The 24,507-nt window shown below is 42.9% G+C and overlaps 1 protein-coding gene across 1 annotated transcript in view; it reads right to left on the bottom strand.

Annotated features, from left to right (window-relative positions):
• Positions 1–19,886, bottom strand: part of LOC311242541 (protein phosphatase Slingshot homolog 3) — a 48,219-nt gene extending 28,333 nt beyond the window's left edge. The window contains exons 1-5 of the mRNA XM_084331509.1: positions 19,744–19,886; positions 19,250–19,434; positions 14,693–14,730; positions 12,552–12,738; positions 7,284–7,399 (exon numbers count right to left, since the gene is read on the bottom strand). Coding sequence (XP_084187635.1) covers positions 7,284–7,399; positions 12,552–12,738; positions 14,693–14,730; positions 19,250–19,297 — 389 coding nt within the window. The 5' untranslated portion in view covers positions 19,298–19,434; positions 19,744–19,886. The remainder of the gene's footprint in view (positions 1–7,283; positions 7,400–12,551; positions 12,739–14,692; positions 14,731–19,249; positions 19,435–19,743) is intronic.
• Between the last annotated feature and the right edge of the window lie 4,621 nt (positions 19,887–24,507).

Genomic DNA, 24,507 nt, shown 5'->3' with positions numbered 1-24,507 from the left:
GCCTTACCCCCATTGAATGCCACCACCCACTTCAATGATAGCGTTGTGAACGCATAATCTGAGTCTATGTCTTAAATTATGGCTATGTGTCTAATCTGGCCGTCGCTTATCAATGACTTGTTTGCAGTCAACATTGTCAAAACGAATTTTATTTTATTTTTATTTTTTATCGGTTCATTTCCGTTTTATACCATTTTGAAAAACCCTAGTTTTCTTGAAAGTTTCAGGAAAATATAAAGATTCTGTGATAAACGGCATTTACTGGAATATTCTGGAATACACAAAACTGTAATTTTTCGGCCTATTTATGAATCGTTTTCAAATAAACGCTAGATTATCGATAGTATATGTGTACTTATGCACGCTAGAGAAGCGAGCTGAAAAATCTATTCTCTCATTTCCTGATCAGCGCACACACACACACAGGGCACACGTTGATATCTCTGTGAAAACAGATCAGATTATCCTAAGACTGGTAAAATAGATTCCTTACCTCAGATCAGATGTTCTCCAAAAAGATTATTCCAATTCCTGATCGCCATTCCAAATATCGATCGCGTTTATTGATTCAGCGCTGGGTACTGGAAATACCGATTCCACGCTGTTCTGAGGGTCGGCGAAGACTTGGATCTCTCCGTGTTGGTGACAGGTATAGACAAGACGGGTTGTTATGGTCACGTCATTCACAAATGGGTCACGTGGTGTAGTAGTATGAGTAAAAGTCAGCTGTTCACCGGCGGGTTTCAGGTATTGAAATGATGAGGGAGTGAACGGGGAAGTCATACTTTGCTAACCGCACGTTACACAATATCCAATCAAGCTGTGATTTGCTTTTAATGACGTTACTGTATCAACTGCTTTTAATCGCAATAAAGTAACCAAACGCAGTATCCTGGAGCAGTGATTTCATGACAATCGGCGCGTCTGGCAGGTAGAATTGTTTCCCCGGTTTAGTCTCTCGGTGACTCCATAAATGTTTGGATAGTCGCCATACATTTGTTAGCAAAAGCGACACTGAACGAAGGATTGGATCCACGAAAGGTCCCGATAAGTCAGACATTATTGGACGGAGCAAAGGAGCAACGCGCGCATGTAAACAATGGGATGATCGCACGCACGCACAAAGGACCGGACCGATCCAGACCAGCATTCGTCAACGGATTTGCGGTAACGTAACCCGACCCGTTGCGCAGTGTGGACCCATGTTGGTTCGTTTGGAACAGTTTTGAGCTGGTTCTACCTAACTAACTGTTATTATGCTGAAACACGCTGTGGATGTGTGTGCGCAGCCCGCCGGGCAAAACTTCTATCATGTGTGTGTGAGTGTGACAACAAACAATTGACGTGCGCTGCACTGCTCTCTTGCCGTGGCTCAGGCTGATATATGTGGCGGGTTTTGCAAACGCGTTGAACGTTGGAATTGGATTCTCATGGCTTGTGATAACTTTCTTCTATATAAATTCTATATGAATTGAAAATGGGGGACCCTGATGGAAACAGGACAGACGTCTTTCTCTGGTCTGCATCCCCTTAGCGGTTGTGTGTGTTGGGCCGTACTGTGTTGTACCCATACTGCAATCTGTTAAATAAAGTTTTCATTCATTCATTCATTCATTCTTGTGCTTTCAAAATGAGTGATTCAAATGTTGGGAAACAGGACAAAGAAAAGAGGAAAATAACTCTCACTGCAAAAGCTCTTGCAAACAAAGTCGAATCACTCCAAAAGAAATGCAAGGGGAAAGTGGAGGAAATAAAACGTCTGATAACCTCTATCAGAGAGCTCATGGAAAATGAGCAAAATGTTGCACTGGTTGAAGCACAACTTGACATTTTGATGCAGTTGTCTGACAGTGCTGATGAACTTCATGGCTGTTTGGTGCCTCTTATTCCACTCGATGAACAGGAACGGCAAAATGACTGGTTCTCAAAGGTCAATAAACATAAAGATGGGTTCATTAGCGATGTTAATGCCTGGTTTTCAGTAACCAAAGGAAACACACCTCAGTTAGAGGCTCATAACAGGCCTACTGAAATACAGCAGCATGAGGTTGCAGAGGAGGAAAATGGAGAGCATGGGAGTGTGGGAAATGTGGAAGTGACGGGGCCTCAGTTGCACAGTACTCGTTATGCTCAAGAGGATGTTCAACCAGGAGACAGCATATCCAACCATAGTAGCAAGAATTATGGTTCAAGATCTTCTAGATCAAAGGCTTCCTCTAATGCATCCACACGCCTCAGAGCCGAGGCCGACATGGCCGCCTTAATGGCTCGGCAAGAGTTGCTTGAACAAAAGCATGCTCTTGAGGACCAGGAAGCTCAAATAAAGAAACAAGCAGACATAGCAAGGCATGCTCTACAGGACGAGGAAGCTCACATAAAGAAACAAAAGGAACAACTTCAGTTGAAAGTGGACATAGCTGCATCGGCAGCAAGGCTAAATATTCTGAGAACCTCTGGGTCAGGTGTGTGGAGTGCTGCTTCTCGTAAATCGGATGGAATGGAATCCTACTTTAAAAAGGGCCTCAACATTAATGCAGAGACATTTGTATCACACAAGGATGGAAGAGGACAACCTGCATGTGTTGGAGGCACACGACCAAAGCAAAGGCAATCTGACGGAGCCAAATACCTCCAGAAGCCCTCAGCACTCACACAGACCCAGACTGTGATCTCAAACGCTACAGAGTACCCAGCGCTCACACCGAGACAGAGCACGGTCCCAAAGACTACATGGCCTCTATTGTCTGTGCATAGAGACATACAACCTGTTTCCAGGAACAACAGCAGTGAGCAGAACAACATAATGTCTATTATGCAAAAACAAAACAACCTCACTTCCATGTTGGTGCATCAGCAATGCATTGCTTCACTGCCTAAAAGAGACATCCAACCATTTGAAGGTGACCCTCTGCAGTACCATGGCTTTATACAGTCCTTTGAACAGACTATAGAAAGGAGGACTGACAATGCTGTTGATTGCCTGCACTATTTGGATCAATACACCAGGGGGCAGCCTAAACAACTAGTCAAAAGTTGTCAACATATGACTGATGGCACTGGATATGCTACGGCGAAGGCTTTACTCCAGGAACACTTTGGGAACGAGCATGTCATAGCATCCGCTTACATGGACAAAATCTTTGCATGGCCAGCTATTAAGTCGGAGGATGGGAAAGCCTTACAAACATACAGCCTATTCTTGCGCGGATGCTGCAATGCCATGAAAGACGTACATAATCTATGTGACCTAAACACATCTGCAAACATGCTTGCTGTCATCAAGAAGTTGCCCTACAAGCTGAGGGACAAATGGCGAACAGAGGCATGTAACATCCAGGAAGGACATCGCAAACGTGCTACGTTCACAGATATTGTGATTTTTATTGAGCGGGAAGCGAGAATCGCTACAGACCCTGTATTTGGAGACATACAAGACGCTCCAATGACGGGGGCTTTCAAGGAAAGTGGCAGAGCTAGACCTGTGCCTCGTCTTCAGGCTAGAGGGAGTAGTTTTGCCACAACGTTCTCCACAATTGAAAGGGATGCTCATTGGGAAAACAGAGAGGATGGATATGAGGAAACTTGCCTTTTCTGCAAAGAGGGTGGACACACACTGGAGTCATGTACTCTATTGGAGAGGAGAGCTCACAGTGAGAAGATGGAGTTCCTGAAGGAGAATGGAGTTTGCTTTGGATGCTTGTGCACTGGGCACATTAGCAGAGAGTGCAGGGAACGTCTGTTTTGCAGGACATGTGGCTCACGACACCCCAGCTTGCTTCACATCCACTCTAAGGAGAATGGAGATGCAGAGAAAGGCAGGAGCAACTCAGACAGAGCAGTGGACAGAACTCTAGTCGAGATCCATACCGGTGGCCTTACTGGGGCCGGTGATCAATATTGCAAGCTTGCCATCGTACCAGTTAAGGTTAAATCAAGCACAGGTCAAAGGTCAGTGGAAACCTATGCCTTTCTAGACCCAGGGAGCTCAGCGTCCTTCTGCACAATGGGTCTGATGGATAAACTGGGACTATCTGGGAGTAAAACAAGGATCCTTCTACATACCATGGGCCAAGAAAAGGTGGTTGACAGTTGCACTACATCTGACTTGGAAGTCGCTGGATTGGACAGTGACCGATACTGTAAAATACCAAAAATCTTTGCACAACATCAAATGCCTGTCAATCGAAGTAACATCCCACAACAGCAAGATCTGGAAAAGTGGCCTCATCTGAAGCATGTTTATCTGCCACAGATAGATGCAGACGTGGAAATGTTGATTGGTCTGAACGTTCCCAGAGCTTTAGAACCACTGGAAGTCATCCGAAGTGTGAATGGAGGGCCATATGCAGTCAATACGATGCTTGGATGGACTGTAAATGGACCAGTTGGAGGAGACGACAGTGTCATGGCAGCGTTCGGAGCTAGTTCTGAAAGCTCGAGCAGCACCAATAAGATGGAGTATAAACGTAAAGCTCATCAGAAGGTGATCGACGAGGCCAAGCAGGAGTTGAAGACACAGAGAGGAGAGAACACATGGCGTCTCCCAGAGCTCGACCAACGTCTTCATCAGATACAGCAGGAGACCATCTTCAAGACCAAGAAGAAGAAAAGGTCAAAAAAGATCAAAAAGGAGAAGAAGAGACAAGAGGAGGAGAAAGCCAAAGCAGAGGCCATCCAACAGGCTGGTCTGCATAAGCTGGAGTTGAACCCATACTGGAAAGATGGAGGGAGTGGTCTTCCCCCAGTGCATAAGACTGGTACTGCAGCACATAAAGCCTCAGTAGAGAATATTGGAGGTGTTGGTTGGTTGAGGAAGAGTTTGAAGAGGATGAAGGAGCAGGCGGAGAGAGAACAACGCAGCCTCAGTGACGTGGTGTCTCAGAGATATGGATCCATGGAGAAGTTTCAGAATCAACTTGCAGAAGCTGAGAGAGCAGCACATGGAGAAAGAGAGGAGAGGATGGCAAGAGGAGGAGGAAGAGAGGACAGAGAGAAGAGAATGGGAGAGGAGAGGAGGATGGGATGGAGAGAAGAGGATGAGGAGGGACTCCATACAGTACTCGACGAAGTGGAATCAATTCTCAACAGTAGACATCTCACATACCTGCCACAATTACAGGAACGACAGAACAAAGATCAAGCAGAACTTCATCCCCGGTGACATAGTGCTCAATAATGGACGATTCCGTACCACGGAATTCGTGGATCATTGGGAGGATTACAGAGACGATGCCAGACGAGATCGGACTTGTGCGACAGGTCTGGATTAAGACGCGGACCTGCAGTTTTCTCTATAGACCTGTGACAAAGATTTGCCTTATTCAGGAGTCAACAGTCATGAAGGCTTTGTTTCTTTTCATGATTTTGGATTATTTTGACTTTTTTGTGACTTTGACGTTTGAATTGACTTGACTTTGGGGGGGGGGTTCGATTTAAGAAGAGTATCAAGACCTTATGAACTATGAACTCCTTGCGCACAAAAAAATCGAAAAAAGACAAAAAAATTGAACGAAATTTGTATTGTGGTGTTTTATATTAATTGAAGTGTTAGTAATTATTACTGTGAAATGAGATTATGTAATAATTAGGGGCCGGTTTGTTGGTGACAGGTATAGACAAGACGGGTTGTTATGGTCACGTCATTCACAAATGGGTCACGTGGTGTAGTAGTATGAGTAAAAGTCAGCTGTTCACCGGCGGGTTTCAGGTATTGAAATGATGAGGGAGTGAACGGGGAAGTCATACTTTGCTAACCGCACGTTACACAATATCCAATCAAGCTGTGATTTGCTTTTAATGACGTTACTGTATCAACTGCTTTTAATCGCAATAAAGTAACCAAACGCAGTATCCTGGAGCAGTGATTTCATGACAATCGGCGCGTCTGGCAGGTAGAATTGTTTCCCCGGTTTAGTCTCTCGGTGACTCCATAAATGTTTGGATAGTCGCCATACACTCCGGATGGCTTGCCGGATAAGTAAAATGAGGAAACTGGATCCCCCCCCCCATCAGTCTAATCCAATGGGGTGCAGTTACACGATAGGGGGCGGTATTTTCCCAATGGAGCTCAGAGAGAGGTTGCTGCACTAATGTGAGACTAGATTGATGAAATATGAATTCAAATCGCTAACAAACAAATGCTATATGTCGTTGCTGGCATTCAACGGTCGGCATGAACTAACGACATATAGCGTTGTTGGCACTCAAAGTGTTAAGAAGAGAAAAGTGGATAGGCAATAGGATGCGAGTCTTCAGCAGCAGGAATGTCGTACCCTGACACATGGTAACCATTAAAAGATCAATCTGAAAGCCTACAGTATTAAGTTAACAAGGTTCTTAGTTAACTAGCTTGCTAACACATAGGTAACTTTAGCTTGCTAACAGCTGACTTGCCCCATCGTCGTTTTAGTTCTAATCTATTTTTGCCATAAATTGTGGTGTGTCCAACTTGGATCTATCGACAGTATATTATTGGTCAATATACCCTGCGCTCTGATGGACACAGGGTGCTACAATAATCCTTTGACATGATAATAGTTCATGTTTTTAGCTCGCTGTAGGCATTTCGTTAGGTTTCTCCTCTTGGTTGCATATTACTGCACCGATCCGTTTCCCCTCCAGAGGGCGTGGTTTTCACACCGACTCGTTGCGCTCCGTCTCTATACTTTAACGAGATGCTGTTACCAGGAATTAATTGCGGGATGAGAGACAAGACCTCAACTCGCCATTACAGTCGGTCACTATTTTAGCCAGGAGGCCATTTGTTTACGTGTCTATGTGCCGCTTTTTACGACCAACGGAGAGCTAGCTTGAGGTTCTTGTTCCATGGGTCTGGCGTGCCAGCCTACAGCACATGCATTACACACACACACACACTAGGGATGGGTACCTTTCACATTTGAACCGATACGGTACCGGTACCTGTGAATTGATACCGGTACCCAACGGTACCTTTTTTCAGTACTTTAGTCTCAAAATTGAATTTACCTACCTCAGTCGCGAAAAAAAATCCAAACTTCAAATAACTACAATTTCGACCGTTTTCGGCTTGCCATTGCTCCGACTGCTTTGTTGTTGAATCAAGTCAAATCCTAGGTAAGCATATATTGTGCGTGTGAACGTTGACATGAAAAGAAAAAAGGTAATAATAAAAAAATAAACGATTTTTTTTCTTCTGTATCTCACTTGAATCGATACTCGTTAGTACCGACGTGTTTCGGTTCGGTACCTCAAAAGTACAGAATTCGGTACCCATCCCTAACACACACACACATGCTTTTCACCTGTCTGTGGCAGGGAAGTCCATGCCTAGCAGGATGGTCTCATGTTTGCTTGCGAGGGTGGAGATGACGATCAAATACCTGACCCTGACCAGACTGACGGACTCCAGCTGCACCGCCTGCATGGCCGCGTGGAGAAGAGAAAAGGGGAGGTTAATAGAGAAGGGTGGATGGGAGAGGATTATTCATTTACCACCGCCTCTCTTGAGTGAAACGTCTTTGAAAATCAACCCTCCCCTCTTGTAGAGAGATTCGTTCCAACAACTGAAGCCGACAGGAGAGCATTGTAATGGTAACGTTGGGAAATGGTCTAAGAAAGAAGCCAGTTCAAGATAAGTTTTTAAGCTAACATCTTTATTTTTTACAAGTTAACATTTTTGCACATTTCTTTGTTATTGTGTAAGTGAGAAGTAGCCCTACATTATGCACTTACAGTAGTTTTCACTTTCAATTGAGTGGTATTTTTTTTAGCAATAATTTCATTTTGCGCTAGCCTATACGTTATCATTTTGTATTGCATTGCAGATGCCATTAAAAAATGTTTGCGGCCCCGGGGAGGCCACCAAGTCCATGACCCTTACTGAGTGACTGACAGGCTGACTGACTCCCCATTGTTGAAACAAGCGTCAGTGTCATTGCCTGCAGTAGGCATCCGACCAGAGTGTGTGAGTAGTGGGCAGACAGGTAGGGGGGGGGGGGCAGTTCGCTGGTCCGTGCCTTGAGGCTGCAGTACTGTTTGCCAGACGGCAACAGCTGAAACAGTTTGTGCTTGGGGTGGCTGGGGTCTTTAATAAACATGCAGGCTTTGCCGACACACCGTCCGTTGTATATATCATCCTGGATGGAGAGACCACAGATGTTCTGGGCTGTTCCTCACGACCCTCTGTAACGCTTTGCGGTTCGAGGGCAGAGCAGGTTCCATACCCGGCGCCGTTTCATCCGGTCAGGATGCTCTCGTTGTGCCGCTGTAGGAGGCCCGTAGGATCTGGGGCCCCCGACCCGTGCCGAATTCCTTCAGCCACCTGAGGTGAAAGAGCCGTTGTCGTGTCTTCTTCACCATCTGGCCGGCAGTGTTTTGTCTCGAGTCCCCAGTGTTCAAGTCCAAGTCCGTGTCACCAAAGAAGAGCCAGAGTCAAGTCTGAGTCGAGTCCCCATCACCCTAGTCCGAGTCCAAGTCATCAAGGTTGAGTCCACATCACTCTGGCAGTCAAAGAGCTGACGTACAAATAAAAAAAAAGGTCTACATTAAACATGAATGACACAGCGGTCACCATTTCAAAAGGGAGTTTATTTACTTTGTGACACAATAGCCAAACAAATGCACTAGCCATCAATATCGTACTCCAAATGATTAGGGCCCATTACAAAAAATATATATATATAAAATAAATAACTGTATTTATCAATTATCAAGTCCGAGTCCTCGTCTGCACCTTCTGAGTCCGAATGCAGTCAATGCTCGAGTCCAAGTCCGAGTCGGAGTCATCAGTGCTCAAGTCCAAGTTGAGTCACGAGTCCTGAAAATCAGTCCAGAACTGGAGTGCTACAACACTGCTGCACGTCCCAGGTGAGGTCCTTATGATGTGGACACTGAGGAACTTGAAGCTGTTGATGTAGTGCATGGCCAGCTCCATGGTCTTGTCAATGTTGAGTGCCAAGTTGTCAACCTCACTTCTGTTGGCCGTTTCGTTGTTGTCGGTGTCCTCACTGTTGTGCCGTCGGCAAACTTAATCACCATGCGTCTAAGTGATTAAGTAGCAGATTAATTTAGTGAGCCAGACTGCATTTCATTGGACTGTTGTCCCCAAAGTCCCCACCTTCGTAGTTACAGTTGCCAAAATAAGAACACATCCAACAAACTTTCAAGATGAACTCTGCAGCTGCTGTCCACTTCAGAGAATTACCACAAGACGTTCAAATCGTCACCTGACCCGAATGCTGTGAAGTTTAGTCAAACGCTGCTCTCTGTTCCCCTTTTGTTTGTTACAACGACCAGGACACACACCCCACCGGCTTCCCACCCGCTAACACTGCCAATTGTGTTAGTAGGGGCGACTGACCAAGCCGGAGGTACAGCTGAATTAGATCCCAGAGTCTCTGCGGTGGTAGGCGAGTGCTTAGTCCACTGCGCCACCCAGCCACACTCTCTCTGGCTTTCCTGGCAAAAAATAAACATGACGGAGGGACATTCAAAATTGCAAGGGAAGGAAAAGTGAGGAGTTTAGATGATTTGTGTTTTTAGTAAGGCTGTCAAAGTTAACGCGGTATTAGCGCGTTATCGCCCGATTCTATTAACGCCACAATTTTTTGTAACTCACGATTAACTTTTAAGAAATGTTTTTTTTTATTTATTTTTTTACTTTTTTTTTTTTACTAGACTTCACTGAGGTGTATTATTGATGCTCTCATTGATACTATGTTTGTTTCTGAAGTGTGTGTGTGTGTGTGTGTGTGTGTGAGAGATATATATAGAGAGAGAGGGGGGTGAGAGAGATGAGGAAGGGGCAAGAGAGAAAGAGAGCTGGGCCCCGTTCCCCGTACCTGGCTAACTGAGTTAGCCGGATAATTTCCAGCATAGCCTGACTTAAGCCAGACCTTTCCATTCCCCGACGCTCGATTGTCTAAATCACCATGACAACAGATCAAAAAGTTTGAGCCTGGTCGGGAGCAGGGTTAAATTCAGTTAGCTGGATGAACCATGGCCACGCCCCCGCAAAGAAATGCCAGCTCGCTTCCTGAAATATTTCTCACAGTCTAGATCCCATTATACCATTCTGAATTATGTTTTTGTGCTTCGTTTTCCTAGAGGGGGCTTTTGAAATGTATAATAATAGAACTAAATGCTGATAATAAATCATATTGAGCCTATAGATTTACTTTGTCCTAAATAAAATAATGCACGTCATATACGGCGCTCGGAGTCGCGATACACACTGCATGTGGTTATTTTAATAACGGCGCATTGCAAATGTGAATCCCGCGGGGATATTTTTAATGAATGAAACCTATCGGCCGTTCATATATTCTCCGCTGTAGATTTGCTTAACAGAGCGCCCGGATTGTGTTTCATTCAAGCATAAAATTGAAGTGTATATGCGTGGATTGTGGTTTTTGTGTGATATTGTAACTGGGATTAAAATGTCTGATGAGATGCGCTGTTTGACGGATTTGAGAAATTGAATGAGCCGTTGACGTCACATTAATGCATTTGAGAATAAAGAGATAAAACTTAATTCAAAAGAAAAATATTCGAAACACGGGTTTCTTGTCCATTGATGGATACACAATGAATATATCCCGTCTGCCACAGTGGTCCAACGGCTAGTGCTCAATCCTGTCAACCCGACGACCTGAGTTCGAAACCCCACGTTTCCAATATAATTTTTTTGGAATATAATATTAATGATTATACGCAAAAGTAGCCTAGTTTTAAGTTAAAATATTATAAATCTACATGCATTGAGGATGTCATTCTTTATATAGCTCTAAACGTGCACCAAAGTATTTACATTGCAAAAAGAAGAAAAAGACTAGAAGGAGGGGGATTCGAACGCGGGTCGTCTGCGTGAAAGGCTAAATGACAAACCGTCACACCACAGTGCAGATAAGTAAAACATCCACCATACATCAATCAATGGATAAGAGAGCCGTATCCTTATTCTAAAACAGTTGTCCATAAACCTACTGCCAGCAGGAACGTTTAAAGAAATATAATCTGATTGATTGGGGTAATGAGGGATTTAAAATTAGCCTATAGATTATGCATTTAACTTGTCGGCGAGGCTATTGAGCCGCCTGCAATCTGTTAATAAAGTTTTAAAACAATCAATCAATCAATGCCGTTAGAAGATCAGGATTTCTGTGATCGACACCTGCTGTCTTTTCAACTGAAGCGGCCGCGCGCAATTATCCAGTCTCAAGTCTGGTTCGAGTTAACGAGACTGAATCCACCTTCGAGGAACAGGAAAATCCCGGCTTCAAACATCGGGTTAATTGAATCTGGATAATGGGACTCTTGATCGACTTAGTTGAACCAGGTACGGGGAATAGGGCCCTGGGAGAGTGTGTGTGTGTGAGAGAGGGGGGGGCGGGGTGTGAATAATCAGCCCTTGTGTGGGTGAATGTAACAAGTTCCTAACGTTTTCTTTCCCCTATTATTTCATGCACACTTTATTCATTGTTTTAAATTATTATTTTCTTTTTTGATCCACTTTTTTTCTCCCATTTTCTATATTTTCTCCCATCCCAATTTCGTATCATCCAATTCAACCCTCCCCTGTCACGAACGCTGTTTCTTGCCTCCCACAAGCCGGCTGCAATGTGGACTAAGTCATACATAGCACAAGTCCCCTCCGGTACTTGAGGTAACAGCAGTCGCATCTTTTCACCTGCGCAGCTCGATCTCTCAGTGGCGAGGAGTAACGCGTGGGAGGCTCACGCTGCCCCCGACACTTCCTGATTCTACTGCGCAGGCGCACCAACCGACCTGTAGGAGTCGCTGTCCACAACGCCCGATCCCCACCCATCAGTTTCCCACCCCCTAATACGGCCAATGTGTATTAGTATGAACGACCAGCTAAACTGAAAGCAATGTGGAGCGCTCGACAGTCGAGCCCAGCGTCTCCGCATTTGTGGCGAGCGCCTTGCCCACTACGCCACGTAGCCGCAAATTATTATTTTCTTTTAAGTTATTTTGTGCATCACTCTGTTTTGAATTTGTTGCAAATTTGCAATGCATGAGGGTCATCCTTTTGTGTTAAATGGCTGCATAAAGCAAGCATTTGTTGACTCTCATGTTGATAAAGAGTATTAAAACTTGGAACTTGAAAAATATCCGTTTAAGGTAGATACAAATATATATTTTTTAAATAATGCGATTAATTTGCGATTAATCACGAGTTAACTATGGACAATCATGCGATTAAATATTTTAATCGATTGACAGCATTAGTTTTTAGATGAATCGTGTTTTTAGATGATTTGTGTTTTTAGATGGTTTGTGTGCAGTTCTATTGATTCAACTTGTGAGCGGTGACGGAGGCTCAGGAGGTAGAGCGGCAGTTCCCAGTCCTCGAGCAAGACACTTAACCCCCAATTGCTCCAGATGAGCAGGTTGTGCACCTTGCATGGTTGCCTCTGCCATCGGTGTGTGAATGTGTGAGTGAATGGGTGAATGTGAGGAACAAAATTGTAAAGCGCTTTGGATAAAAGCCACTATATAAATGAACCGTTTACCATTTGATATGGGCTGCATGGAGACGGTTAGCTCACCAGTTTGATGGTGTCCTCCGGTCTGAGCAGGGATACCATGGCATGCAGGTGTCTGTGCTGGGTGTCCGAGGCTCCTCCCACCAGCTTCAGGGTCGGGCTGTGAATGGGCGAGGTATCTTCCTGAGGCTCCTCCCTCTCTCCATCTTCTAGCAGAAGGACAGCCCCCTTGACCAGAGCGAAACTCTCCCTGTATTGGAGAACGAGAAAGAGTGAGATCAGTCTGTTTTTTTATTTTATATTATATATTTTTTTATATATGACCCGTGGTTGAAAAATCAGGTCATCAAACAATTACAATAAATACAATTGCCATTTTATAAAAGATGCACTAAGATTTTCAATCATTTGGAATGAGGGCCATGTAGACTAAACCACTAAATAGTGCGTTTATTACACATGATTGTACACGGGTCAGTCTGGTCCCACAAGTATTTCCCCTATGGCTGTACCATCTGGTAAAATGTATATTTGCCACCAGGATAATTTTACCATGCAACATAGAAAGCCACAGTTCTCCAATATCATAAAAGACTGAGCCACATAGATTTATTTTGTGCTTATTGAAACCAGGTCACAGCGTTTCAAAACAGAGGTTGAAACCCTAACATACAACAGCCACTATATTAATTTCACATGAAATACAGTATATATTCATTTCACATGAAATACAGTATATCCTAATTTCACATGAAATACGGTATGTTAATTTCACATGAAATACAGTATATTCATTTCACATGAAATACAGTATATCCTAATTTCACATGAAATACAGTACATCCTAATTTCACATGAAATATAGTATATTAATTTCACATGAAATACAGTAAATGCAACTGCTTTACCATCACTGAGAATAGTGGATCTCCATGAGGGCTGTTTTTCTTTATTATTATATAATTTTTTCCCCGATGTCGTTAGTTGACTAGTTTTTTTTAATGCAGTTAACAGTCTTAACGATAGCACTTCTGTAAAAGTCCCACCCACTTGAGTGATACGACTGATTAATGGGATATCTGGCATTTTGAGATAATTGGCCACACCCAATTAACAAAAATGATTATAGACTTTTATTTTCAAATCTATGTACTGTATACTAACCTACTGTAGCACTCAACACATTGTTACTCAGCTGATAGAGTTGTGCTCTTCCTGATGACTTGTCGTTCAGAACTTGTAAGTCGCTTTGGATAAAAGCGTCAGCTAAATGACTAAATGTAAATCAATTTATTTAATCGAGTACAGATCTACTAAAGAAAAGACAATGCTAGTTATTTTTTTCTTTTCTATTATTTCTGTGTTTCGAGTGAATAATAATATCTTATTGTGCTAGAAGCTAGATAAATGTTAATTTAAGTATAAAAAAAAGATATTAAATTGTTGTATTTGATCAGATGCAAACATTTATCATTATATCAATATTGCCATCGGATGCCCTGCTCTCCAAATATGGGCATCGGCCATTGGCAACCCCATTATCGGTCGACCACTACTTAGGTCTTAGGAGACAGGAAGTGTTCCGTTTTCTTTTTTTTATCTACTTTTTCTCCCCGTTTTTCTATTTTTTCTCCCGTCCCCAATTTCGCATTGTCCAATTCTACCCTCCCCTGTCTCGAACGTTGTTAGGCCATGCCTCCCACAAGCCGGCTGCAATGTGGACGAAGCCTTGCATCACGTGTCCCCTCCGGTACTCGAGGAGGCAGCCGTCGCATCTTTTCACCTGCACAGCGCGATCTCTCAGCGGCGAGGGTCTGCGTGGGAGGGACACGCCGCCCTCGTCGCTTCCTGATTCTACTGCGCAGGCGCACCAACCGACCTGTAGGAGTCGCTGTCCACAACGTCCGATCCCCACCCACCAGCTTCCCACCCCCTAATACTGCCAATTGTATTAGTATGAACGACCAGCCAAGCTGGTAGCAACGCCGAGAGCTGGGCTCGAACCCAGCATCTCCTGCGTTGGTGGCGAGCGCCTTTCCACTGCGCCACCTAGCCGCCCGAAGTGTTCCGTTTATCTCAATGGCACAGCTTCTGCCGAGTCATTTCTTTATTGGAGCGTCTTTGCTACATTTCCACAAGGAAATCCTTCCAGACCCAAAACAAACAAAAACTGTAAATATCAAAACAGCACAGTAAGCATTTACCTCTTCTGTATTCTCCCTCTTCTTGAGATGCTTTCATCCTGCCAAGGAAATCAAAACATCAAATAAGACACTGTGATATGTTATAGAAAACCAATGACTCTTTGTGTGTGTGAGTGTGACACAGGTGAATATGTAAGCCCAGGCACATAGCCTATGCCTTGCATATTAACCTGTGTCACACGCAATATGTGTGTTATATGTGCGTGTGTGACAGGTGAATATGCAAGCTCAGGCGCATAGCATATGGCTTGCACGCAAAGAAATTTGCAATAACCCCTGGGGTGAAATGTGGTGTGACAAAGATAAGGCACAGAGGAAGACAGCCTAGGAGAGGGGGGAGGGAGAGAGAGGGAGAAAGGAAATGGAGACAGAACAGGAACAAGGAAGAATAAAAGCGAGTGTGAGAACAACGATGGAAGAAAGAAAAAACAATGAAGGAGCGAGAGGGAGATTGAGAAAGAGAGAGGTAGACCTAGACAGAGAAAGATAGACCTAGAGAGAGAGAGACCTAGACAGAGAGAGGTAGACCTAGACCTAAAGAGAGAGAGAGACCTAGATAGAGAGAGGTAGACCTAGACCTAGAGAGAGAGAGGGGGGGTAGACCTAAAGAGAGAGATAGACCTAGACAGAGAGAGAGAGGGGTAGACTTAAAGAGAGAGAGAAAGAGACCCCTTTTACACAGCCTGTTCAAGTTGGGAATGGCGCGCCGTTATTCTGCCTCATTGCTCTGTATAAAACATCCAAACACGAAATGGGAGGGCATTGGTGTTCCGGCATTAAGCCACCAGCGGTGTCAGGATGTGGTCGCCCCAGCGCGCTGGGAGAGGGGTGTGACGTTTTGATGATGTGGTTAGTTCCGTGGTGGTTATAGGCCTTTCTGTAGCTTGTAAGTCATATCATAACAACTATCTTCATAAGTGGAGAGCTGCCCTACACACAGCACTATCCCCGCTCCAGTTATCACTTGTCGCATGACAGGTGGTATAGAACAAAGGCTGACCATGCGATATAATAATCACAATAGGCTATCTAATTAAAAGAATATGCAACATGAGAAGACGCAAGTTTTACCTTAGCGAGTTTTGGTAAAAAGCTCACGGTATACACAATCCACCGGCTTCCCAGGACGCACAGACCGGTGACTGACCCGACTCGTACACCAGCCTCCAGACAAAACAGCGTCATCTACTTCAGGATGAAGCCATCTTTTTGGACATGGAAACGTAGGCTATGTGACATAACATTTAATAACTGTTAAGATGGAGCCTATACATGCCATTAGTAGCCTACAGAGACAGGGCTTTGCCCAGGATTTTCAAACTAGGGGCTCAACTAGGGGGTGGTCCGGACTGGAGGGGGTCTGTGCCCCCCGCCCGGGAGGCAAAATAATTGGCAATAGAGAAATCCATTTGCTTGTAATTTACAGCCACTTAAAAAAACATTATTTCAATAGCTAACAAATGGTTCCAAATAAGTTATTTAAGTACAGTGTATAAGGTATAAGCTAGCCTGTGGTGTTGTTTGTGGTGTTTTTGTATTTTTACTTAGTATATTTGGTATTTTGTCAATTTGTATTTATTAGTTAAGTTTTGATTTGTAAGTATTTATTATTTATTATTGTCTTGTCATTATTATTATTGTTATTATTAGTGTTTATGTTGTATTGTTGTTGAAAATTTAAAAAATGTATAAGAAAAAGGTATACGCTAGTCCCAAGCTTTCACTACAATTTTTTTTAAATGGATAATAATATATATATACATTACCGTATATATTAATTTATTTTTAATACATGGTGGTGCTGGCGCATTGGCATAGTGGTGTTGTGCCACTCTTGAAGAACAGGAACATGACATGCTGTAATGAGGCTCTTTCAGAAAATTGTGTTGTCTATTTTATCTACTTGTTGTATCTATTTTATCTTCATAACTCTTTCTTTGTGATTTATTGTATTCTTCTTGGGACCATGTTGGAAACAAGTCGACAGACTTTCACATGTTATCCTTGTACCCCTTGTTTTTAATACTATTGTATAAAATTGTATGTACTAAATAAAAATCAAATCAAATCTTCATAATGAACCTTTCCCTCCTGTCATTAGAACAACAGCTTATAATTTCCTGATGGAAATAGCTGTGCATCCTTTCTAGGCGCGTCCCCCACATCGTCGTGCGTGCGTCTGTCATTTTGGAGATACGGGTCACCAAATAAAACTTTGCATTTCATTATTTATTTATAACAAATTATTTAAAACACAAAAAGGGGAGTTCAAATAATCCCACAACAAGGAGTGGAGAGAAAAGCGGCGTTTATTTTGCCACCAGACGAATTAGGGTTTGAGAAGAAAAACGCTCTTAGAACGTTTACAAATCAGACGTCTAGGAATTCTTTTGCAAGTTGCATCCAGTTGCGAGTCTTGATCTTAACTGGCCTGCACGCGACACGAGTGATTCCGGAATGGAGTTTGTTACCGGCATGCTGTCTAAAAATCACACACGGAGGCGGAATTTTGGCGTCTTTGTTTGTTTCAGTGTAACATTTTAAAAAACAAAGCCGGCAAAAAGAAAAAATAAGGGGTCTTCTTTGCGGAAATATTGCGGGATCTCTGTTTTAAAAAGGGGCTAGTGACAGAGAGAGAGAGAGCTGCAGTAGGGTTTAACAGAATGAAACTGGAGACAGTAGCATTACCTGTTATGCAACTGACATGTCCAAACAAGAGACATGGGGGAATGAGAGAGGGGGGGGCAGGAGAGATGGGTGGAGGACAGGAGAGGTTTGGAGATGAGGAGATAAGAGAAGGAGAGAAATAGTGAGTTAACAGTAGTAGTATTAAGATTCAGTAACAAAAATATGCAAATGGTGGGGATTTGGACCCTGTTCGTTGGGTTGTGGTTCTTGACTTTTTTCATGTCAAGGACTCCCAAATTGATACACATTAGGCAGTAGACGCGTTGGACAAATAGTTAGTTTCTCCATGTGATTTGTCAGAATTCCACAACTGTCTTTAGTACTGTGGGGAAATAGCAGGGGAGAGAGAGCAACCACTGATCAGAAGTCAGTCTTATACAGTCTCTCATTGGACCAACATCTTGTCAATGGAAATAATAGTGAAATCATTCAATTATTCCAAGTCTTTTTTTTAGATTCCATATTGAGAACCACCGAGTTATGTAGGGGACAGAATTGGGACAATGTCCCCTGGTGTAAAAAGGAACCAAAAAGAAGAAAAAAAAGGCAAATCATTATCAAAGATAAGATATTCCTTTATTGATCCCCTTGGGGAAATTTGAGTGTCATAGCAGCATAGGGGAGGGGAGGGGGGGTATACATGTATGGGCAGGGTAATAGTAGAAAGACATAAATATAGGCAAAGGGGTTCGTTCTGATTTTTCCTTTAATTTGACATAAAGTGGTGTAAAATACTTGGCAGTAGAGCTAACGATGCACTGATGTTAGCTGACTGACACAATATCTTGGAACTATAGCTAGCTAAATATTCCCAGTGCATAGTAATACACTGCAATACACTGGCGTTCTTCCAAGAAACAAAATTGTTTGTGTTGGTCCGAGAGAAGAATCGAGCATTGTAAATAAAAAAGGACTGCTGTATGTTTGTTTCCATGTTGTGCGGTGTGGCTTAAAACTGTTACCGGATCATGTGTGCTGCCTGCCTGGAGCTGCCCGGCTCGCTCAGAAGACAGACAGACATTTGACCACTTGACTCCGTATGTCAGCGAATGGCTGTGGATCAATTAGGCTAGATTACTGGCAAGTATTTCATACCACTTAAAATAAATGTAATCCTAACTATATTTGTTGAAAGGCAAAGAGGGACAGAATGGGAGCTGAGATAAAAGTCACAGACAAAAGTGGATTAGATTACATGTGTACTATGTGTGTCACTTTGAATCATTTATCCAATGTAAATGTATGCGTGTGTGTGTAGTCTACAGATACACACTTGTGGCTGGGTGAAGACAGGAGTAGATTGAATCACTTAGGTAACTTTAGGCTATGCATTAGTCATCAGCAGGCCTATTTCACCAGAACTCATCATCTATTCATAGTGTTTTCATTACCGGCACTCGTTTTGCAATTCAATAAGGTGCAATGCTACAGCACATTGGCCACGATAGTCAATTGACTGCTATTCGCCAAGATGTCTGCTATTGTGATCCTTTTGTTGGTGCAATCACTGGATTGTGGCTCTATGGTAATGAAGAGCTCCTTTGGTCCTCATGGATGGTTGACCAAAGGAGCTCTTCATTATCATAGAGCCACAATTCAGTGATTATTGCATCAACAAAAGGATCACCCAGTTACAGTAGCCTGGGGCAAGGATTGTTCTTCAGCCAGAACTAATGAGGGTTGTGTGAATAGACCATTATACAGGCATAGTCGGTGTATCAAAAATCACTTGTCTTGGTGTAACTCAGCGTGTCATGTGATGTGCACTGCAGTTATGCTATGTGCAGACACACAGACAAAATGGTCTGCAGATAGTGTCAATTGTCTGGCTTTTGTGTACTAAATAGGCAGGGTGTATGCGAGACTCACTGGAGCGTTGGAGATGGATGGAGCCCGGTGCAGGGTCAACAGAGACATCGCACTGCACGGTGCTGCCCCCCCCCCTGCCCCCCGATCTGCTCAAAAGGACCCTTTGGAAGCAGGGGCAGATCAAAGCGCCGCTCCACACAGCAGGAGACCCCTCGGCGTGGGCGTGGCAGATCCCGACGTTTTTTCTGAAACGATAAGATATGATTCAAGTCGACTATCTTTGGTTTAGCTATTGTAAAACTCTAACCAGATGATTATGTGGCGTCAAGCAAATGCATGGAGACATTCCAGGCATGATATAGCATTTGGTTCTCATACTATATTTCCCAAACGTCTGCCATCACGCCGTGGACTTGACCAAACAAGTGTTGTTCTGTGTGATACACTACGGTAAACAAACCTGATCAGCTAACGATCGATAGCCAACGCTGTCATTAGGGAATCCTCGAAAGAAATGGAACAGAAATCCGATGGAGAGATCAATGCAATCTTACCTTTTGTAAAACTGACTCCTCCTGTGTTTCTTCTTGTTTACGCGTTCTCTCTAAAAAAAAAAGGGTACCCTGCTTATTCTGCTCTTTCACTTTGTCGCTTTTTGAGCGGAGGAGGATTGCACCATATAAACTCCACAGCGGCTGCCTCGAATTTAAAGGAGAGTTTACAACTGTGTCAAGGAACGCACAACAATAAAAATGCAGGAGGAGACCATCGTCATAGAGAGTGTACTACACATGCGCAGTGACATGTTTTATCCACGCCTACAACCAGAGAGAAATCCCCACTGCGCATGCGTCACGCGTACCATCTATGGTCGTGCGACCCAGTAGTCGTGGCGGTGTTGCGGTGTCCGTGTCCCCTCCTGCATGTTTCCCTCCCGGTGGGGACTAGGAAGAGAAACCGGCCGAGAAAAGAAAACTTGCCCTTACAAGGAAGAGGGCGATTTTCTCAAAGAACAAGCTCAACTGAGTGTAGGGCTGTCCCCGACTAAGGATTTGGATAGTCGACTATGATTGGCCGACATTTGCCGATAGTCGACTATTAGTCTACTAAGATTTTATAAAAAAATTTGGAGAAAAAAAAAGTATAATATTTTTTTTATCATTCCATTTGGACTACTGTGGGGGTGCTTAATGTCTGAAGGAGTCGACTGAAGGCTTCTTGTCCTCTGCAAAAGCATGCAATTGATCCACTGATGGATACATCTTGATATTTGTCTAGTCTAGTGTGTTCATTAGATTCTCGAAGTCAACTTCCTGTCTGTTGTTGCTACGCAACTGCAGCGTGGGGGGAAACTGTCCCGCCTGGTACATTGTGTACGCTTCATTTAGTGGAGAAACGGATCGTTAAAGCGGCAAATTAAAGACAATCAAGCTGAATTTTCTTCAGTCCTTCACAATGCCAAAGAGCTGCTGTGTTACGCGTTGTACTAATGACAAAAACAGAAATCCAAATCGCAAGTTTTATACCATCACGGAGGAAAAAGTGGCTGGCAGCTAACGTTAGCTACGTTAACCTAGACAAATAGCTACATGCTGAGCTAACGTTAATTATATTGTTGTGGAAATATATTATCATGTTCTTATAGATCTGTGTTGAGATATCATGTTATACAGCTTGACTCTCAGTATGACCAGGTTGACTGGTTAATGTGTGTATGTCTCTTTAAGAAGACTCCGGTTTAGCTACAATATGTAGCGCACGCGTTTGGTAACAGCTCCGCTCCCGTCAACGTTAATTTCGTTCAAAAACATTATTTTAACAAATACCAATGAGATTAAACCACATCGTATGTATTAATAGGAACTTCTACTAACTATATCAAAAGACATAAAGACTCAACATGGATGGTAAGGATAAGAAAAAGGTTGGAAAGAAACACGAAGCAGCAAATCCAACGGCGACGATTGAGACGCGTTCAAGAAAAACAACAGGCGACGCGGCGGCAGATCCGTTGTTGACAACCCCCGATGAGAATATACCTGGACCATCGACGACTGGCTCCGAGAGGGAGACAATAGAGGACAACATAACGGGAACGACAGGAAAAAGTACCGTGAGGGACAAAGCAGAGGATATTGAGAAGATAATAGCCAACAAATCCATCGCTCCCATCACTGCACCTACAATAACAACTGACACAGGCAGTGCAATTACTCAACCCGACTTCAACTCTCTGACTATCCTGATGAAAGAACAGATGGTCGCTTTCAAATTACACGTCGCACACATCGATACTAAATTCAAACACATCGATGCTAAATTAGAAGAAGTTATGAAAGCGGTCGCTGTACAGTCCGTGCGAATCACGACAGTGGAGAATACGGTGACAGAAATTACACTGGTAGTCAAAGAGAACGAGAAGAACGTCAACGAGGGATTGACAGAGTTAACGAAGGAGATAAAAAAGGTGGAAGAAGCATGTCGGATAAAAATACAAGAAGTCAGAGATGAAGCGATGGAGAGGCTGCTCGAGACCCAATGTTACTACAGGCGAAATAATATCCGCATTGTGGGACTTGATGAATCAGTCAATTGCACAGACGACGGCCGGAGGGAAGGATTACGCACGCCTAAAGACGCAGAGGAATACTTGAATCGACATGGAGCAGGTCCCCCAGGGCAGAACGCAACACTGTCTCGCACCAGATAAGCCCACTCATCTCTCTCTTTCTCTTTGTATTTCAGTATTAGAATGACTTTACCACGACTCAACAAAAGTAGCAGATGATATGCATGCCGGCAACACCAAGGCACAAGGCTTATAATATGGTTTGTAATGCATTATATTTACAGACTTCTGGTCTCCGTGGAGACAAGAATATATCAATGACACTGTGAACAATCTGGAATATTCTGGGCTCATCGCTCGACTGCTCTGGGACACTAAGGAATATCCCGAAAATACAAGTAGTCAAGAACCCTGGGTAGGAAGATCATTCTGGAACATAACAGCAGTCTGTTTGTATATACTAGGGTATTCTACAACCTTCTAGAATATAATGCACCATTACAGCGAAGGCCTGCAACTTTAACATTAACATCCGGTGTGTATAAGCATAATATTGTTTGGCTAATTGTTTGGCTAATTTTTTTTAAAGCCTTATCAAGGCCTGAATAAACTTCAGTCAATTGATCATGATCAATTGACTGAAGTTTATTCAGGCCTTGATAAGGCTTTAAAAAAAATCAGCCACATCTAAATGTATGAGCACAACAAGGTTATTCTAATAATTTAAATAATCACTCCACTGATTTAGAGATTGGCACAATGTAGCTCTAAAAGTCTCTGTTTTTCTCTTTTATCTATGTATTCAATTTTATTCCAGTGGTTTCTCCACGTTGAGTTTTATTTTAGCTCTCACTCCCTTTTTTTATCTTACATTGTTCTTTTCTATTTTTCTTCATTTTAAGGTGTTAGTGTTTGTCTACAATCTTTTTCTGATGTTTCCTACATAAGTTAGTAGAAGGTTCAAATGAATATATCAATGAATGTATTATTTTTTTTCATTTTTCATAATATTTTACTACATTAAGGGAAGGCGCAAGACCAAAAGCGACATTCTATTGAATTAGAATGAAAATGTTAGATCCTATGGCAATTAGCATAGGACGAGTAGGATTACAAAGCTCAGGTTGGGCAATCCGGTGTCAATGGAACACAGGCCTGTACGACTCTCTGGGAGAGGGGGAAAAAGGGGATTTTTATTTGTATATATATATGTTTTTAAGCTCGGCTCTCAACGGGACCTCAATAATTGGATGTACATCTATTGTAGCTTCGCACTCCAGAAGCATTACCAAAAACTACACTACAACATGTATAGATTATGGCTAGTTTGAATATATTGATATGGAACACTGGTGGGATAAATAAACAACACAAACGCAAAAGCGTGCTCACACTGATGAAAAAGGAACATGTGGACGTGGCTCTACTAAGCGAAACGCACATTTTAGAGGAAGACATAGATACGTTAGCGGACTACACATATCATAATATTAGTCACTCTTCTTTTGGTACGAGAACTCGAGGTGTAGCCATAGTCGTTAGACGTAAGTTAAATATTGAATTAAAGGGAGTATGGTCGGATGCAGAAGGGCGTATAACTATAGCTAGGATTGTACACAATAACAGGAAAATAGCGTTGACAGCGGTATATGCCCCAAATTTGTACGAAGAGGGTTTCTTCTCTACACTAACCAATGCAATGTTAGACCTTCCCGATTACTCATTTATAATAGGTGCAGATTTTAATGCCATTTGGAATCCAAGGATCGACAAATCTTACCTCGCCTTTTCCAGCGAACAAAAGAATTCATCTAAAGCATTAAAGGATTGGTCAAAGATTACAGGTGTAAATGACTTATGGCGATCACTTAATCCCACAACCCGAAAGTACTCTTGTCGATCTGCGAGACATAACACATTATCCAGAATAGATTATGTCTTTGCATCCCGAGACTATTTGATAAATATGAAGTGGAAATGATACCCAATGCACTATCAGATCACTGTTATTTACTCCTAAAGGGAACATTTGGCATACTATCTTCCCGAGCCCCAAGATGGCGATTTAAATCGATGCTGCTTAATAACAAGGAATTCATTACACAACTCAAAGAAGCTCATATAGTATTCCTACGGGAGAATGCAAACTCGGTGCAAGACCCCAGAATAATATGGATGTCAGTAAAGGGAATGATCAAGGATTTCACTGATAGCTTTTCCTACAAAATGCGTAAGAATCAATGCAAAAAACTGTCTGAACTGGAAACGCTTTACTCAACGTTATTTAATTCTCTAAAATACAACAACTCAACTCGACTAGAAAATCAAGTTAACGTACTAAAAATAGAGATCAATGCCATATACAGACAACAATCGGAAATACAAATACGCAGCACAAGACAACAGAAGTACTCCCAAGGTTCTAAACCTAGTCACCTATTAGCCATGCGATTAAGAATTAATGCAAAATTTGCAGATATAACTACCATTAGAGCACAACAAGTACTTGAAACAGTCCCTGAAAAAATAAACGATACATTCAAAGAATTCTACTCCGACTTATATAAATCAGAAACGACCTTCGATCAATGCAAAATGGACACATATCTTAATCAAATTATTCTCCCTAAACTTTCAGAGGATGACTCTAAACAGTTAGAAACACCGATCACACTAGAGCAGGGCTATTCAACTGGCGGCCCGCGGGCCAGATCCGGCCCGTGGGATGATTCTGACCGGCCCGCCAAAG

Source organism: Notolepis coatsorum (assembly GCF_963971535.1).
Source record: "Notolepis coatsorum genome assembly, chromosome: 16".
Lineage (NCBI taxonomy): Eukaryota > Metazoa > Chordata > Actinopteri > Aulopiformes > Paralepididae > Notolepis > Notolepis coatsorum.
Note: the sequence above shows the minus strand (reverse complement) of the source record. Positions and strands in the feature narration are given on the sequence as shown.